General features: G+C 36.4%; 1 protein-coding gene across 1 annotated transcript; it reads right to left on the bottom strand.

Moving 5' to 3' along the window:
* Positions 1–142: 142 nt before the first annotated feature.
* Positions 143–18,443, bottom strand: LOC111788443 (probable serine/threonine protein kinase IREH1). Its single transcript, XM_023668777.1, has 17 exons — positions 17,401–18,443; positions 13,144–13,326; positions 11,685–13,052; positions 8,895–9,067; positions 8,467–8,713; positions 6,358–6,450; positions 6,134–6,274; positions 5,942–6,034; positions 5,139–5,343; positions 4,777–4,862; positions 2,732–2,820; positions 2,257–2,308; positions 2,117–2,173; positions 1,670–1,840; positions 1,487–1,564; positions 495–663; positions 143–410 (listed from the first exon to the last, which is right to left on the bottom strand). The coding sequence occupies exons 1-16, from the start codon at positions 18,151–18,153 to the stop codon at positions 583–585; spliced, it is 3,870 nt and encodes a 1,289-aa protein (XP_023524545.1). The 5' UTR covers positions 18,154–18,443; the 3' UTR covers positions 143–410; positions 495–582.
* Positions 18,444–20,101: the final 1,658 nt, after the last annotated feature.

The raw sequence follows: 20,101 nt of genomic DNA, 5'->3' as shown, positions 1-20,101 counted from the left end.
AGCCCTCTGCCTCATGCATCTAACCTACTCGCTACATATGTGGTAGTGGGCGGAGCACTCTAGATGACCGACGGCAAATGAATTAGAATTAGAAGCTTATCAAGTGAAAGAGGGGGGTAAGTGAGGATATCAAAGAAAATGCTGTACACAATGATGCTTCTCCTTGATATATAATATATATTATGAATACATAAATGTATGGATTGTCTAAGAAAACAGGTATACACGTTAAGGGAACCATTTAAGCAATGGAATTTTTCAAGTTCTGAACTCATTTGAGGGTGGAGAGAAGGAAGAGAAACACAGTGAACAGGAAAACGAAGGTCGAAAGCCACCTGGTTTGAAGATGGCGTCTGTAATTTGAAAGAGAGCATCACAAACCAGCTTTAGCTTCTAAAACTTTTCTGTCTCTGCAGTTATAAAGATGATCAAAATCACTACACTGATCACAAATGAAGTAGTTAAAGCATGTAGGGGAAAAAACTTAGACGTACATGTACAGAACATTGCAGATACAAAACAGGGAAGAACATCGAACCAATAGCCAGAAAGCATTTGGCAGACGTGCGAGGATTAACACAGTTATGCATCGTGATCAGGAGGATCATCCTTCAAACCCTTAGAAAGCAGGTCATAGTTGATGGATGCAAGCTGGGAGAGATTCTGATTACAAGGAAACATAAACAAGGATGAATTGTAACAGAGGAAAATGTCATGTTTCCAAATTCATTCACAATAAGAATCATATATTTTCTAAGAAACAAACAAAAGGGGCACGAGAGAGAGAGAGAACGTGAGAGGAGTGTAAAGAATGTTCCACAAGTACTCAGTAAACAGTGTTAGGAATTACGACTCTTCACAATGGTATGATATTGTCCACTTTGAGCATAAGCTCTCATGACTTTGCTTTAGGCTTTCCCAAAAGACTTCATACCAAAGAAGATATATTTCCTTATAAACCCATGATCAATTCCTAAATTTGCCAATGTGCGACTCCCTCCCAACAATCCTCCTCTCGAACAAAGTACACTATAGAGCCTCCCGTAATCGAGGCTCAACTCCTCTAGAGTCCTCAACAAAGTACACATTTTGTTAGACACTTGAGTCACTTTTGACTATACATTCGAGGCTCACAACTTCTTTGTTCGACAGTTGAGAATTCTATTGACATGGCTAAGTTAAGAACATGACTCTGATACCATGTTAGGAATTACAACTCTCCACAATGGTATGATATTGTCCACTTTGAGCATAAGCTCTCATGACTTTACTTTAGGCTTTCCCAAAAGGTCTCGTACCAGTGAAGATGTATTTCCTTACTTATAAATCTACGATCAATCCCTAAATTAGCCAACGTAGGACTCCCTCCCAACAATCCTCAACCAACAGTATATACGGTATTTGACAGAAATCTGGTATTTGACAGAAATCTGGAAAACTAGGAATTCGTCATAAACTACAGGACTAATAATTTTTGAGCGTATACCTTGAAAGAGAAATTACTGAATGAGTAATTGACAGAAGAACCAGGCTCAAAATCTGTAAGGCCCCCACATTCATCAACCTGTTCATGATATGCCAAGGAACATGAATAAAAATAAGCACAATTAGGATCGGTTTAAGGAGTTCTAAATGAACAAATGTATTTCAAACGATGCGAGTAAATTACCACTTCATCTTGACGATTGCTCACACTACTGTTACCACTTAAGCTATCAGCATCACTTGAATCCTCAAGTTCACTGGGTGGATAGCCATGATCATCTGAATGATTCCATGAGTAGCGACTTGTAAAGTAACTAGTATCAAGAGCACTTTCAGATGTTGGAACAAATGCAGCCTGTGAAAATTTGAAAATCGATCTATCAATTTACGGATCCATAAAACGAAGCTACAACCTACTTCCGAAGTTGTTTCTTCTCATTGATTAATGAAAAGGATAAGATGTTCAAGATACAACGACAAAAACGAGTGAAAGTACAAAAATGCAAAACTAAGAACAAAGAAATTGAAGAAAAGTCGATTAAGGCACCCCAAAATGTCGTTACGGGAATAAGAATCAAATAAACGAGAAAAAGAACACCATTGAGAAGCCTTAAACTTAGCAATACAATACCTTTTGTCGGGCAAGCGTGTCCCAGTTAATATCTTTAAAGAACATATGCTGCTTCACCTGAGTAATAAATTGGCTCCTATGATGTAAGCATCAATGAAAGATCAAAAGGCCCTAAGGAAACAAGAAAATAATCGTGTCACCTCATGTGCGCCTATAGCTCCAAGTCGCTGGTGAGGATCTTCAGTCAATAATCTGATAGAGAACGAATACATATTGCATAACCACCAACATATAATTAATAAAAATCCAAAACCTTGTAGCAAAATGATAGGCCTCTAGTTACTAACATTATGAGCATAGGCACACGAGGAAAGACGGAGTGTAAACGGGTAATTACTTTTTTCCAATTTTTCTCTTTTTTAGTTATGATTACTTTTGACCACGAATTCGAGAAATCTTTTTCTTTCTTTTGCAATCCTTTGTTTTCGGGTTGACGTGTGTGTACAATACATTTAAATTTGTTGGTCTAAGTCCACCCCCTACTCGTTTCTCTAGGATATCCTCGATAATAAAAAAATGATGTGCGTGTAAAGGTAAGTAAATTTCAACATCTAAGTAGACAAATAAACCAAAAGAATATAATTGAAAATAATAAAAAAAAAATGTTTCTCCCACCGATCAATTAAATCTTGAGCATCGTGGCTCATCTCTTCAGGTATTTGAGGCCACGGGATCTTACGGTTGAGAATGTTATCAAATATAGTCTGTACAAAGAAATGAAGTTAAGAGTAAAATTAAACCATAAAATATCTTTAAAAATTATGGAATTCTAAATAATAGATCACATGAACACTACAACTAGAGATGTCCACGAGACAAGGTAGGAATGGAAAGAAGAAAAACAACCAAAACAAGAAAACTACAACACAAATAAAAAAAGAATAAAACCTGAAAAGAAAAGGCAGCAGAAANAAAAACAACCAAAACAAGAAAACTACAACACAAATAAAAAAAAGAATAAAACCTGAAAAGAAAAGGCAGCAGAGAAACTTAGAAAGAGAGAACACATGAAGAGACGAATTAAGACAAAAAGTTAGAAGGATGCTTGAAATTAAAATCCTCTCAATTCTTTCAATTCTAATAAAACAATGGACCGAATGGATGGCTAACACTATAATGAACCACAATAACAAGGATTTGGGAGCCAAAGGGGGCCAAGAGGCAACACCCAATTACCCGCTTAGGATAGTCACCTAAGGAAATACATATTGAAATGATAGGTCCCATNACACCCAATTACCCGCTTAGGATAGTCACCTAAGGAAATACAAATTGAAATGATAGGTCCCGTNGCCAAGAGGCAACACCCAATTACCCGCTTAGGATAGTCACCTAAGGAAATACATATTGAAATGATAGGTCCCATTCATGATTGCATGTGTTTGCATCTAACCCCAATAGTGGGGTCACTGTACGGCTGACGACGACATCGCAAGTCTAGACCATAACACATGCATAGGACAGTGGTATTTAATTTCTTAGACTTTAAGTTAGAATAGGGTGTTTTTACTTTTAATGTTTATTTATTTTATTTAGTATTTCATTATGTTGTTTTAAAGATGTTATCGAACAAGTAAGTCCATAGGCAGTGTTTTATGACAATGAAGTTTCAAATGATTATTTCTGCATAAAATGATTACGTTATGTATATANGTCTAGACCATAACACATGCATAGGACAGTGGTATTTAATTTCTTAGACTTTAAGTTAGAATAGGGTGTTTTTACTTTTAATGTTTATTTATTTTATTTAGTATTTCATTATGTTGTTTTAAAGATGTTATCGAACAAGTAAGTCCATAGGCAGTGTTTTATGACAATGAAGTTTCAAATGATTATTTCTGCATAAAATGGTATACAGTAGCGATTTTAAGTTAAGTAGAAATCTAGGTTCGTCACACAACCTATCCTCTTCTTTACAAATTTAAATATAACGACTAATCATAAACTGGGCCAGATCAAATCCTCTCTTGAAACTTTATTTTCATGCAAGGGACTCGAAACTTCATTTTCAAATAATCAATTCGAATAAAATAGGCCACGGACTGAAGTAAAGGTAAAGAAAAAAGGGGGGAAAATTGAGAAATTTATATGAAAGAGATTAATAGCGACAAGTAGAAATCTAGGGTCGTTACACAACCTACCCTCTTCGTTACAAATTTGAATATAACAACTAATCATAATCTGGGCCAGATCAAATCCTCTCTTGAAACTTTATTTTCATGCAAGGGACTTGAAGCTTCATTTTCAAATAATCAATTCTGAATAAAATAGGCCACGGAGTGAAGTAAAGGTAAAGAAAAAAGGGGGGGAAAATGAGAAAGTTAATATGANACAACTAATCATAATCTGGGCCAGATCAAATCCTCTCTTGAAACTTTATTTTCATGCAAGGGACTCAAAACTTCATTTTCAAATAATCAATTCTGAATAAAATAGGCCACGGAGTGAAGTAAAGGTAAAGAAAAAAGGGGGGGGAAATGAGAAAGTTAATATGAAAAGAGATTAATATAAACTAAATATATAAGAAGACCTAGTTGCAAACTAAAAAAAAGAGTGATCAGTAGAAGAACAACCCACCCCACATATTGATGGCAACTGAAAGGATCCAACTGAAAAGAGGAAAACAGTAAAAAAACATTTTACGGCAAGAATCAAACCTGGGGATGCTCTGCATTAAAGGGTGGAATTCCAACAATTAGCTCAAATAAAATGATCCCGACAGACCACCAATCAGCTGTGGCACCTGCATAAAGAAGGGAGAATATTCAGAGTTGACAGTTTCAATAGAAGTAGAATAATTTGCAACTATAATCTAATTCTAATTATCGAACTTCACGTCGTAGAAATATTAGCAACAACCTAGAGAAACCTTCACAAACTTCAGGTTTTAACCGCAAGTTCATGATGAGTTAGTTAACGAAAGATTAATAAAGAAAAAAGAAAAAGAAAAGCTTCAAGATAGCTAAAAGATTAAAATACCACCTTAATGAAAAAAGAAAAAAAAATGGTCTATACGAACCATGTCCAGTTCCCAATAGTATCTCTGGTGCCAAATAGTCTGGTGTGCCAACAGCAGAACGCTTCTTTCGTCTTTCTTGTTGATGCTCAGAAGCAGACATTGTAGGCTCATCATACCCATGAAGAGTGATACCGCTAACAACTGGTCCAGACAAATCATCAGTACTGTTGATAAGACCAACTTTGGAAAGCCCAAAATCTGTCAGCTACATGAAGCAAAATAACTTCTGTAAGTAACAAAGAAGTTTTTTGTTTTTTGTTTTTTGTTTTTTTTTATGAGAAGTAAAAATTTCATTGATGGTAGTNGTAACAAAGAAGTTTTTTGTTTTTTGTTTTTTGTTTTTTTTTTTATGAGAAGCAAAAATTTCATTGATGGTAATCAAATGTATGTTTTCTAAGAAGAAAATAATTTTTGATTGGCCGTTGAGAATATATGAAAAGTCAAAAACAAAATGAACAAGATTCTCAAAGGTAGACTAAAGAGAAAAGGCCTTAATCCCACGTAATGGCCTCCCAAATTGTTACAAATATTATAACCCGAATAACCGGCAAAGATAGAGGACAAAAGACACCATCACGATGGATTTGATTATAATACCAACGGGTTAAAGAAAATAACAAAAAGAACAAATAAACGTCCTACTTGAGATTACCTTCCCAAAAAGAAAATAAGATACCCGCATTCTTGGGGCTTTATCCTTTGGAGTTGACATCAACATTTTAAATGGAAAACCATGTGGAAGGAAGATGATGAACCAGCCTAAGTAGGTTATTAAAGTAAACATATTCACAACCATTAGTTACCTTAATATGACCATCATGTGCTATTAATAAATTATCTGGCTTTAAGTCACGATGAACTACCCCGAGTGAATGCAAATACTCCAAAGCAAGAACCTGAAAAGTTAAAGAAACAAGTAAATATTAAGTTCGCAATACTGACAAGTGTTTTCACTTTGCAGACCTAATGAAAGATGAAAAGGAACATATACATACCACTTCTGCAATATATACACGAGCAACCTCTTCATCTAAGCAGCCTAAATTTCTCAACAAGGAGTAAAGATCTCCTCCATTCAAATACTCCATCACGAGATATAAATTTTCACGACAAGTAAAGGAGTAGAAGAAGCGAACCTGATACGATTTTAACTTTATTACTAAAATAAAACAAAAAAGAAAACAAGACATAACTTATATGACCAAATAGACAAGCTCACCACAAAAGGGTTGCGCACAGATATTAAAATATCACGTTCTGCCAGAATACTTTCAACAGCATTTTTTCGAATCATATCAGCTTTCTTCAAAACCTGGTGTTGCTCACATAAAAATTAATCAAGACATTCAAGTCCTATAATTTCAAAATATATACCTAATTTACAGAGGGAATAACAAATCATAAGCAAGATCTAGCTTGCAAGTAAGGATAAAAATTAAGGTTAGATGACAAACAAACAATGTTCCACTAAGAAAGCGCNGAGGGAATAACAAATCATAAGCAAGATCTAGCTTGCAAGTAATGATAAAAATTAAGGTTAGATGACAAACAAACAATGTTCCACTAAGAAAGCTCATATAGTCATTATATTATGACATTTTCTAACCGCCACTCCTCCAGCTTTTTTTCACCAGTAAAGGTTCTTCGATTGCATTCAAATCATATGACCCAAAAGATGCGCATCCCACATTGTCACAAGATTTTGATTTGGCCGTCAGTGATTACCTCACATTTGAAATAAATTCTGCCTACTATCAACCCTAAAAGCAATAAAAATTANTCATATGACCCAAAAGATGCGCATCCCACATTGTCACAAGATTTTGATTTGGCCGTCAGTGATTACCTCACATTTGAAATAAAGTCTGCCTACTATCAACCCTAAAAGCAATAAAAATTAGACCACAAACCACGTTTGTTTTTGGGCCCCTATTGTTGAAAAGATCAAGAAGAGGATGTCATCATAGGGATCATCCTTTATTTCCAAGGGAGGTAGACTCACTCTTCTCCAAGCCACATTTGCTTATCTCCCAACTTATTATCTCTCTCTTTATAATATGTCAAGCAAAATTCTACAGGAAGTGATCTTGGCCTTCAAGCATTGAGAGAAAAAAGAATAAGCACTCGTTGCAAAATGGATATGGGAATACAATTTTGGAAAAGATAATATTTGGAGGAAGCTTATTAAAGGTAAATAGATCATCTTGATATTTGGAATGGTTCTCCTTAAACTATCAAGAGGCCTCAGATGTCCATTATTAAGCACCAAAGCCTTGTTACAAGCAAAACTCACTATCATGTGGGAGATGGATCAGCAACTCCTTTCCAAGATATCCCATGGTTATCTATGGCTCCATTNCCCCCCCCCCCATATAGGGAGTCGAAATGTAAACATGCCACTGTCAAGGAAGTGTGAAACCCAATAATAAGCTTTTGGAATCTAAAGTTTGGTGGGAATTTGAAGGATAAAGAAGCCCTTGAATGAGTGGATCTTTCTTTTGCACTCTCCAATTGTTTTCTCACAAAGGGAAGACATATGTATATGTTTAGCTAACCCAAATGGTATCCTCTCCACCAAATCTCTCTTAATCGATATGGGCAATTCAGCCGATCTATTGCATTATTTTTTGGCTAAAGCTATTTGGAGAGACCAATTTTCGATCTCTCATTGAGCCATCCCCAAAGACCTCNTTGGCTAAAGCTATTTGGAGAGACCAATTTTCGATCTCTCATCGAGCCATCCCCAAAGACNGATCTCTCATTGAGCCATCCCCAAAGACCTCCTCTAAAAACAGATGCCATACAAGGCCATTTCCCCTAGTTGGTGCTCTTTATGTAAATTATAAACAAAGTGAGCAAACACAGAACCACCCCTTAAGGAAAGCCAAAACTTCGCTGTGGATGAACATGCCTTGATCTTTTTCTTGAGTCCTTCGGAAGGAAAGAAATCAAAGAGTCTTTAGAGACAAGGAGAAACTTTTTGAAGCGTTCTTCAATCTTGTAATTTTCTATACAATATCTTGATGTAAATTGTTTAAGGTCTGTAATTCATATAGTTATGGTCCCTAATTAATCAACTAGAAATGCATTTTGTAATTCTCATTAATTATCTACCTTTTGTAAATTTCATACATCAATGAAATTATTTCTTATCGAAACAAAATAATAATAAACCCATCACAAGCACAAGATAGACCACGAAAAAAGGGAGACCAAAAACAAGATACAATGTTGAAACATTGTTCAANACCTTTTGTAAATTTCATACATCAATGAAATTATTTCTTATCAAAACAAAAATAATAATAGTGTCAGTGTGAAAATTAACCTTTATTGCGAAAAGGTCCCCCGTTGTCCTCTTTTTAGCCAGGAAAACCCGGCCAAATGCCCCACGGCTGATAGGTTTTATAATCTCAAAGTCATCAATTGATGTACGGTCCTTTGAAGAATGGATGGGACTTGTTCTTAAGCTACGAACAACGTCATCATCTAGAGGAGTATCTTCATCAATAACAGTGCTCGCTATGTCAATCTTTTCATCACCCACCAGCTCACAAAGCTGCAAATACTTCTCCCTATGAAATCACCATTCATCAAAAGTCGAGATAAGTTTGAGCAGTATACACATTTGAGAGAACACTCTAAAAAAATTTAGCATGAAGGGAGCCAATATAAAACGTTGACAATCGAATGCCAACACATGTGGTGAAGTGCATATTACTTTGAAAATCAAATTTATCCTGCAAAGCTACAGACCGTATTAACTTCTCAATGCGAGTGCCAAAAGTTTCAACTGTCAGTGCATTAAACTTCCTGCGGTTAATGACAACTCTCAAGTCTTCAAGGCACGTCAACAGATATTGCATCGAGCAATCATCACCCAGAGGTGCATTTGCTGAACAGCGTGCAATATCTGCAAGATCACTGATCTGCAAAGATAGACAGTCCTAGCTCATTAGTGGACAATAACTTATTCGTGAACCTTGAGTTAGTGACAACTATGCTCATCACAAAAGCAGTATTTCCAGTTTTATAGGAAACTCAATGTTACACAGAGAAATTTTAATATGAAAGAACAACATCAAATTCTCCATGGCTTACGAAGGACTGAAAGATTACCACCCTTCAAAACATGAAAGTATAATATGCTCATGCTGTCAGCATCCATTAAGAACTCTTTTTGAGCAATAATATTACTAAAAAACATCCTTCATTACATGAAATAATTTCATTTATAAAATAGAAATTCATAGCAGAAATCACCAAAAGCCAATGGTGCTGTAAAAACTATATAATTGGTGCAAAATTTGTATCTGGTTCAAGAATAAAACAACAAATGAGCTTTTCATTGATAAATNATAGCAGAAATCACCAAAAGCCAATGGTGCTGTAAAAACTATCTAATTGGTGCAAAATTTTGTATCTGGTTCAAAAATAAAACAACAAATGAGCTTTTCATTGATAAATGGAAAAGAGCAAACACATGACACAACCTCAAACAACCTATATTTCTGTTGAATCAGGTTGTCCCATCCAACTCCAAATTATGCAACTGAAATCTTACATAAATTATTTTTGTTTTCTACCTATCAAACACACAAGATAGAAAAGGACTGCAAAATAACAGAAAAGTTTCACACGGCACATAGACAGTATTATGGACCAAAATCAACGAGGCAACTAATTTAGTAGATACAGTATCGGATCACAATAATGAACCACTTTATAGATTTACACATGCATGACCTATCAAGAAGGAGAATAATAGTGGAAAATGGTGGTGATAAACATCTAAATAAAATACAAGCGAGGAAAGCATTAATGTTTTGTCTTCAATTTTGTTTTACTTTCACTCCCTTATGGAGTTTGTTTCCTTTGAGCATTAGTCTCTTGTCATCATTTTAATGAAAAGTTTTTTTTCTTGATCGGAAAAACACAACGAAGTGAAGAATCTGGATATGTCTGTCTTTCCCTGCGGTGGTTATGGATGCTTTATGGAAAACAAAATGCCAAAGGAAAGTGAATTCCTTGTTTTGGATCTTTCTTCACGAAGGTTTAAATACTTCAAAGAAACTTCACGAGCGTTGTCCCTCTTGGACTCTTTTGCCTAGCTGTTATGTGCTTTGTGGAAAAGCAGCAGATGATGTTCCTCGCTCATTGTTTCATTGTTCTTGAACTTTGGGTTTTATCAGCCTTTGTCTAATCATGAATCTGTGGATGTCTCTTCGCCTTTCTTTACTGGCCATGGTCCTCACCGACAGTTAGGGATATTGGTTTGTGGTCTCCTAACCCTTCTTGAGAATTTTTATGAAGTTCTTTTTCTCCATTTTGTGTGACAACCCTCCCACGGTGTGTTTGTTCTCCTTGTTTGAAAGGTTTGAATTTTTTACGTGGTCAGATTTTTCGCTTGGCAGATTACCCACAGGAGGATTATCACCACGGATAGTATTTAGAGATCATCTTCCATTCTGTTGAGTCTACAGTGGAGTAGGGTGTGTAAGAAGGCCTTGGAATGATTAGATCATGTTTTGTTGGGCTATTAGTTTGCTTCAGCAATCTAGGATAGTGCCTGTGCACGACTGTTTGTGATGGAGAAGGATTAGTCACCCGCCTTCATGATGGAGGGGCATTTCTTTGGCGGACTACTTTTTTCACGATTTTATGGAATATTCAAAGTGAGAGAATTACTGACAAGGAAATTTCTTGGTAGGATGTTTGGGCCATGGCTAAGTTTAATGTTCCCTTTGGGCGTCTTTGGACTTCAGCATATATCCTATACCTATCATTCTTTTGAATTAGAGCTCATTTCTGCAATTTTTTTCTAGGTTTTGTTTGTTTTTTCTGGCTCCTTTTGGCTTGGGCTTCCTTTTCTTTCTTTATATTGCCCTCTTGTATTCTTTCATTTATTCTCAATGAAAGTTGCTCTTTTCATAGAAAAAGAACTTTTAGTTCTGATTTATAGGCTCATGTCCAACAAGATCTAAGATTATCTCGGGGATGCTTCAATCAAAAATAATATTCTCCAACTTTTCAGCGGACAAGATCTCAAAAAAAAAAAAAAGAGAGAGAGAGAGAGAGAGAAAGTTTTGTGGTTCAACACAATAAAAGCTTCGTTTTGGAGAATCTTGGTAGAAGGAACCAAGATTTTCTAAGAAATAAGTGTTTTTCTTGGAAGTAAAGGAAGGAATTAAGTTTTGCCCAAGCAGCTAACTATAAAGTTGTAAAGCTTTATTCTAATTTTTAAATAAAGTTTATTTTCACTGTTCCTTTTAGAGTTTTTACTCTGTATACTGTTGTAACTCTTCGTTCATAACATTTTTCTGCTGAGATACAGAGAGTTTTCCATTAAGATTGTTTCTTGTCATTAAAAATATAAGTTGGGAAAAATAATAAATTAACTTATTGCTAACTGGAGAAAATATCTACACTATGGTTTGCTTCCTTTACTATATTTTGGCTCTTCAAAAACCTCAAACAAGCAAAAAAAAATGTATATTTTGTGATTATAAAATGTCCAAAAGAAATGAATATTGACATAATGGATACCTGTGTAAGATCATCGTGTTCATAGTAAGCTCCTTTCCCGGCCAAAAACAAGTCAAACGGACTGGTTCTTGGTGTTAATAAAGGAGATCTAGGAGTCATGCTACCAGCAGATGATGTTGTCATACCCTGATCAGACTTTGGACCAAAACGAGTTTTACAAGACATGGAAGGTAAACCTTTCAAGTCATCCATGAAAACAGAATTTTCAGTTTCATGGAAGCAATCGAGCATGTCTTCTGAGCCCCTGCGGGACCAATCACTATGTTTCGGGGAAATATCAGATTCTTCAGTCATACTAGAATTTGAAACTTTTGCAACATCTGGACTTCCTACATGTTGAGAATCTTTTTGCGAAAAGGACTCGATCATCTTCTCTAGAGTTTCAGCAATTCTGAGTAGACGTTCATTAACACTTATACCCTTTTGATCACATCGATCAGCAACTGCACAAATTCTTGAATGGTCTTCCACATTTGCAGTAGGAATCTCTTCTTCGCAAATGCGACAAATGATTGAACTCTCATCAGATACAGATGGTTGATCACCCCAACCCCAAGAAGGTTTATGTTGGTGCTTGGGAGGCTGGTCATGAGAATCTCTTGGCAGAGGAAGCTCATTTGCAGCAGCAAAAACAGTTTCAGAAACATCAGTCCTGATTTTTGGCACATTCAAAGATTTAAAACTCTTATTATCACCTTTATCCTTCAAAGTAGGTTCTTTCACACTTTTGGCTGCCGGAGAAGGCAATTTTTTCCAAGAAGCCATCCGGTCTCTGCCAGTAGGAGATTCCAACTTCTTTGAAGTATCATCAGAAGATGCAGAGACATTATTCCTAGGCAGCATGTCGTGTTCTCTGCTCCAGTTCAAGCCATGCTGCTCCTGGCTGTAAGATTTCCTGGATGAAGCTGCCTTAGAAGCCTTGGCTGCATTAGAACTTTTCATTTCCCTTCCCATAGCTGGAGGAATACGTTTATCGGCAGAATGCAGATTTCGTGATTGACGAAGCTGAAAAACATTTTCATCTTCTGCTAAGCCACTTTCTTTATGGAACTGTAGTAGCCTGGTACATCTAGTGAGAATGAACAGCATTCGAGTATGAAGTTGTTTCAGCATGCCTGGAGGAAGTTCTTGGCGTCTATCATCCAATTCCTGAACAATGCCTTCACACTGAAGCCAAAATTCACCAGGAGATGACATGGCACAGCTTCGAGCTAAAACCAACAAGTCTTCAATGGTCTCTTGCCACTCTGGATGAGTATCAACATTTTTTTCAAGAATTCCAACCAGATCAGCAGCAAAAATGGCCAAATCAGAATTTACTTCTTCCTTTGCCTTGTCAAATTTTCCTCGTATCATAACTAAGATCTCCTGCAAAAAAATGTGATTACAAACACATAAGCTCAGGAAGCATAATTTACAACAGAGCTAGAAAATGTAATACAAAAAGAAAAGAAAGCACCTCCAAATTATTTAAACGACGTGACTTCCAGAGTGGGAAAGGTCGTACACCTTTTGAATTTAGTTCATGGGAAAAACTTTTGATATCCGCAGGATACTTCCTTCGAGGAGCACTTGTGACTCGAAGTATAGCTTGAAAGCGTGGAGATTCAGACTCTTTTGGATTTTCGCAATCATAAGAAGACTGGAAAAACGAGTATCAATAGCAATCTCACAACATAAACACAGTGATGATTTCTTATACATAAGAAAAAGAAGATTCATAAAAAACTAAAATAAAAAAGGACAGAGACCCCCCCGAAGGTACCAGCGAGGGTAAATCTAGTTTAAAATTGCTAAAGGCTGTGCCTCCTTTCTCTTTTTCAAGTTTAAAGTGGAGAATGGTAGAAGAATTTGCTCATGGGAAGACCCTCAGGCTGATATTGTCATTCTTTTTAAAGCTGTTGGTTAATGCATATTTGATCTCTTAAAAAAAAGGGGGAGGTGCTTTTACCTCAAATTGTTGGGTTAAGTATCAATAGGCCGAGATTTGGAAGTGAGAAGAAGCTATTTGATAGAGAACTAGAGAGATGGGCTGCCCTTTTAGAGAAAAGTGATTCGGTAAGATTGGGTGAGGGTCATGATAAAGTCTTTTTGACAATCAATTCCGGTTGAAAGTTCTCCTCCGAGTCTACTTTTCTTAAGCTCTCCACCACACCATTGAAATTACAAGCTCCCTTAGTTAAATTGGTTTGGAGTTTTCCAGAAAAGGTGAAGTACCTTTTAAGATTGCTTGCTTACATTAGTCTCAATGTATACGAGAAGCTTCAAAGAAAATTTCCTGATTGGACTATTTCAACTTCAATGTGCTGCTTGTATTGAGAATGAGTCTTTGGACCACTCGGCCTAGCATTGTCCTTTTGCTAACAAAGATTGTGTTGAGGATCGTTGGAGTCGCACATTGGCCAATTAAAGGGAAGATCATGGGAATATAGTGAGAGACACTATCTCCATTGGTATGAGGCCTTTTGGGGAAACCAAAAACAAAATCATGAGAGCTTATGCTCAAAGTGGATAATATCATACCAATATGAAGATTTGTTATTCCTAATATAGGATCAGAGTCATACCCTTATCCTAACTTAGCCATGTCAATAGAATCCTCAAGCGTCGAACAAGAAGTTATGAGTCTCAAAGGTATAGTCATAGTGCAGGTGTCAAACAGAGGGTGTATTTTGTTCGAGGGCTCCAGAGAAATGTGTCGAGCCTCGATTAAGAGGAGGTTGTTCGAGAGCTCTAGAGAAGGAGATCACAAGGGAGACTTTATGGTGTACTTTGTTCGAAGGGAGGATTGTTGAGGATTGCTGGAGTCCCACATTGGCTAATCAATGGGAAGATCATGGGTATACAAGTGAGGGACAATATATCCATTGGTATAAAAGCCTTTTGAGGAAATCAAAAGTAAAGTCATGAGAACTTATGCTCAAAGTGGACAATATCACACCAATGTGGAGGTTCGTTGTTCATAACAGATTGGTCCCTCATTTTAAAGAAGAATGGTTTATTACCATGTCTACATGCAAAGTGTGGATGATTGGTCGACGGAAGCTCTTCAAGTAGGAGTGTCAGAGGAAGGCCAAGATCTTGTAGAATGTCAAAGCTAACGCCCTTATATGGAAGAAAAGAAACCATGGAACTTTTGAAGATAAGTCACTTTTTACCCCCTTCTTCTTTTTTTTGGTAATATTGTTCAACACGTCCTCGTAGTTGTGTTCTTTTGTAATTATGGTCTTCGATGATCTTTCCAACTAATTCGATCATTATTCTTCAAGTGCTTTGCAGACAAATTGGGATACTCTAATTTATTCTTCCTAATTTGTACTGTTTTTTCTTTTTTTGTTTCCTTTTCTCTTTGTACTTTTCACTCTCTCAAGAATTAGCCGAATGTTTGAAGAAAGTCAGGAACTCTATAATTTCTTGTTCCCAAAGTGCTTTTATAAAAGGTAGGAAAATCCTTGATCCAAACTATAGCTAACAAGGTCGTCAAAGAGCATAGATTCAAGAAGGTAGGATTTTTGAAGCTTAACATTGAAAGGCATTTGATAGTGTAGATTAGGACTTCCTTGAAGAAGTTCTAATTGGTAACTGGGTTCAATGGATTCATGGTTGTGTTAGAGATCCTACGTTTTCTATCTTCATCAACAGGAGCCCTCGTGGAAGGATTAAAGCCACCTGTGGGATTCAGCAAGGTGATCCACTCTCACCTTTTCTATTCTTATTAGTAGAAGACATGTTAAGTGCTCTAGTTTCTTTTGGTAAGAAACCAAGCTTTAAGCCCACAACTACAAGAAAATAACACAAATCCAAAAGAATATAACCAAGTTGATAATTACAAAAAACCCATAGAACGTATTCACAACTTCTGACACCTCCTCCAAAGATCTCTTCACCCCTCTAAAAATCCTACAAATNGAACGTATTCACAACCTCTGACACCTCCTCCAAAGATCTCTTCACCCCTCTAAAAATCCTACAAATCCTCTCGAGACACTCCCCAAATAATAACAATAGAACAGCAAGCATGGCACAAGACTCTTCCCTTATTCAAGAATGTGTTGAGTGCTCTAGTTGGGAATATCCATGGCACAAGACTCTTCCCTTATTCAAGAATGTGTTGAGTGCTCTAGTTGGGAATATCCATGATAGAGGATCATACGAAGGTTTTGGTTGTGGGGCTTGGTTGTGGGGCGTGACAACACATATTTCATTTTTCAATTTGTTGATGACACTTCGCTTTTCTAGAAGTTTGATGATTTTATACTTGAGATACAGATCCAAACAATTGAGTTATCGGAGCATTTCTATGAATTGAAGGTGAATCGGGAGAAATCAGCATTATGCGAGGTATACATAGGGGATTCTAAGCTTTCTCAAGCAAATTTGCAACTAAAAAGTAAGGTGGAGCATATCCTTTTTTAATATTTTCTTGCCCGGTGTCACAACCGCACTCTAATGGTAGCGGAATAGCGATTGTGCGGCACTTGTTCTAACCCGGCAAACTAATCAGCAGTACAAATGTCAAACTTTGCAGACAATCTTGATGTATGATCAAGCTTTAGGTCACGTTTGAAAGAAATGTTTTAAAAAACGTGAGCGAGAAAATGAATTCAAAACAATTTAAAATAAATTAATGTTATAAGCTAAAAGAGATTAAGTAACAACTAACAACTTTGCTTGCATATAACTCGGGTAGGAAGAATTGACAACTAGTCACATCCCTATAGTACATTTTGGAGAATTTTAGCCCTAGTGGTTGTAGACATAATTTTGGTGACCAATCATATACCCCGACACAACAAGAATAGTAAAGGTCTATCTAATATGAAAGCAAGTATAAGGGGTTTGGGAACGAGCATGCAGCCATGAACAACAGGTCCTAGACAAACGTGACCGGGACATCCGATACATGGCCACCAACAACACGGCTTGGACAAATATAACCATGACACCAGGCATCAAATCATTGGTTTTTTGGCAACCTAATCAACAAAATTCTCAAAGAGTTCAACAAATGGAAGTGGCTTAAACTCTCTCGACGGGAAAGGCTAAGCCTTTGCAACTCAGTACTGTCAAGTATTTCGTTATATTACATGTCGCTTTTCCATATCCCCACACATGTGGGTTTGATTTTGGGAAGGATAGTTCATAACTGGTGCAATTGTAAACTATCTTACTTGCTTTTCATTTCATTCTTAAGAGAGGTACATGTGTCTATTATAATACACTAACTAAATCCCTGGATGGTAGGTAACAATAAATAAAAATAAATCCCTAAATACAAGTAACAATAAATCTAAAATTAGGGATGTCAAGTACACAAATATCTCCTAATTAGTGAAATTACACAAATATTCCTAAGTCATTCCTTCAACAATAGCTTCTTTTGGGAAGGAAATAATGAGGTAAATCTAACATTTGGTTAGTTGGAAATTATCCTCTAAGCTCCTAAGTGATGGGGGCTCGGTAAAACATAGAAATTGTGCTCATATCACCAAGTGGGGTTGAAGCTTTATGAATGAACCTAACTCGTTTTGGAGAAAGGTAATGGTTAGTACTCATTGATCCAATACTGCTCAACCACATCTTAGAGCGAATTTTCATAGAGACCATTTATTCAACAACTTTGACTAGTGCCTCCAGCACTTGATATTCAGTATTGATTATTGAAGAGGCGGATATAGAAAATCACAACAAAAAAAGGTACAAAATTCAAAAATCAAGATATCGACAGGCTTTTCAAAATTAGAGACCAGCAAACAATACCAGCTTCATTGGATGATTCGACATTCTGCAACCGAGGCTGTCCTAACAAATTTGGACTCCTTTCAGTAGATGCTGCATTACCAGTTGCCATATTGTCGGGATTGCTAGCATTGTGAATATAGCTTTTAACATTGTCCTGAAACCCCAATCTCTTCTGGCTCGCCGCCTCTCTCTTCCCTCCACTAGAAGAAGCCGACCATGTCGAACCAGAATTCGAGCCTGAGCTTCCATTGCCACAGTTCCTGGAAAGATTACTCGAACCCAATGAGCCCTTATCACCTTTAAACCCCAAAAAGCTCTCCTGCGGCAACGGGCCTGATCTTGTCTTTATCCTATTCAATCCAAGGGATGATGCGAGAATAGGCGAAACCGATGAGGCCACATCCTTCACATCACTCGACTTCTTAACCTTCGGCCCTAAGCTCAATCCAGATATTGCCTCGGACTTCGATGGCGTCTCAGTCGGCAATAAAACTTGACCATCTTTTCGTTTCCAATCCTTACTCCTACTAGAATCTTTCAGAACAGTACCTTTGAAGCTACTAGTAGTGGTATTAGAAATCTGGGGTTCATCTTTGGCGGCTGATTTGTTCTTCTTCTTGTCGGATCTACTGGGCGAGTTAGAACCAAGGAATCGGGGACTGGATCCATCGGGACTGGAAGAATCAGACTTCTTTGAGGAGGAGAAAAACCTGCCTTTGAATACCATAGTAACCGCGATTCTTGTGCTACTGCTGAAGGAAGTGTTCAAAGTTTCGCGCTCACAGCGACATTGACGAACATGAAGAAAAGCTTGAAATTGAAAATGGGAGGAGTTTCAAAGTGGAGAACGAGGAAAGTAAACGTCTGGAGTGGACTGTGGGTGGAACTTGAGAGGACATGGAATGGAGAAATACAGAAAAACAGGGAAGGACAGCCATGTGTGCTAACTGCTAGCGAACAAATCTGATCATTTTTTGTGCTCTGTTCTTGCTCTCATTTTTTTAGGGCAAAAAGTCTCTTCTTTTTCCCCCCTACCTTTATACCTATCATCAACCAAAACTAAGTTGAAAAATTAAATGTATTTAAAATTTTTTAAAACGTTCAAAAATATTAATATTTTCGTCCATAATTTATTTCAAAAATACTTTCATTACGCCAAAAAAAAAAAATTATATATGAAAAAATAACGCCCCAAAATTAAATAAAATTTTAATATTATAAACATTTACTCGTGGAGTAAAATATATTAAAATCTTATATGATTATAATAATTTATTATGATATAAAGTTTTACCGGAATTCTTTTGAAGAAGTGGAGAATAATATGAACTGTAACATGCTGAACTTTAAGGTGTTGATAAACTCTAGTTACATTAAATGAAGTCAAATTTCATTGAAGTTGAATTCGAGTTGCAATTAGTGTCACGTTAAAGAAAAATCAAATTTCATTTATGTAATAATCGGTTCAATCTACTTTAAGTGGGATTTTGTTTAGTCTCACTATTTTAAAACGTGTCTGTTAGGAAAAAGTTTCCACACTGTTTAATTACTGAAATCTACTATTTTCGAATTTATGGTGTTTCGTTATTGTCTGTTTTAGCTCGTTATGTATCGTCGTTAACCTCGCGATTTTAAAATGTGTCGGTTAGGAAGAGGTTTTCATACTTTTGTAAGGAACGCTTCGTTCCCGTTTCCAACTAATGAGAGGTCTTTCAATCCACCCCTCCTTAGAGAGACCTAGCGTCCTCATTGACATACCGCTCGGTGACCGCCTCTGATACCATTTGTAACAGTCCATCTCACCACTAACAAATATTGTCGACTTTAGCTCGTTGCATATCGTCATCAGCCTCGCGATTTTAAAATTCGTTTGTTATGGAGAGGATTCCACATCCTTACAAAGAATGTTTTGTTTCCTTCTTAAACCAGTGTGAGATCGCTCGATAACGAATTTCTACAACTCTAGCTTGAAGAAAATGAATGTTTGGGTAATATCTCGCATCAAAAACTTTAGCTTCGATAAAACGTAAGACATTCACAAGTTACGGGTTTATTTTAAGTAACCCTTTTATTTAGGTAATTCAAATATGTTTATATGCTTTTATGAAAAAATGAAATAAAAATTTTAGACAAGAGGAAACACGATAACGGAATATAGTAATTATTTATATATAAACGACAGACGATTTTTTGGGAAGACATGAATAATGACTCGTTTTGTAACGTAAATTTTAATTTTAATCATTTAATGGATGCATCTGAATCGATGTATCAATTTGACGTGGAAGATAAGTATCTCCAATCGTGACGTCCTATCAACACGTAAACTGCAATTATTCGACTGAATCTTATCATTTTATCTGAAAAACCAATTTTCATGTTTACATTAACGGTAATGAACGTATCCTGATATAGGAAGCTTACATTTTTCACGAGAAACCGGAGAAGGAACTTTTATGAAAAAGTGAATTAAAAATTTTAATTAAAAGAAACTCGAGGACTGAATATAGTAATTATTTATATATAAACGACAAATGATTTTTAGGAATACATAAATAATTACTCGTTTTGTAACGTAAATTTTAATTTTAATCATTTAATGGATGTAACCGAATGAATATATCGATTTGACGTAGAAGATAAGTATCTCCAATCGTGACGTCCTGTCGGCATAT

This window comes from Cucurbita pepo, chromosome LG02, assembly GCF_002806865.2.
Source record: "Cucurbita pepo subsp. pepo cultivar mu-cu-16 chromosome LG02, ASM280686v2, whole genome shotgun sequence".
NCBI classification, from domain to species: domain Eukaryota; kingdom Viridiplantae; phylum Streptophyta; class Magnoliopsida; order Cucurbitales; family Cucurbitaceae; genus Cucurbita; species Cucurbita pepo.
This window is presented reverse-complemented; position numbering and strand designations above follow the sequence as displayed.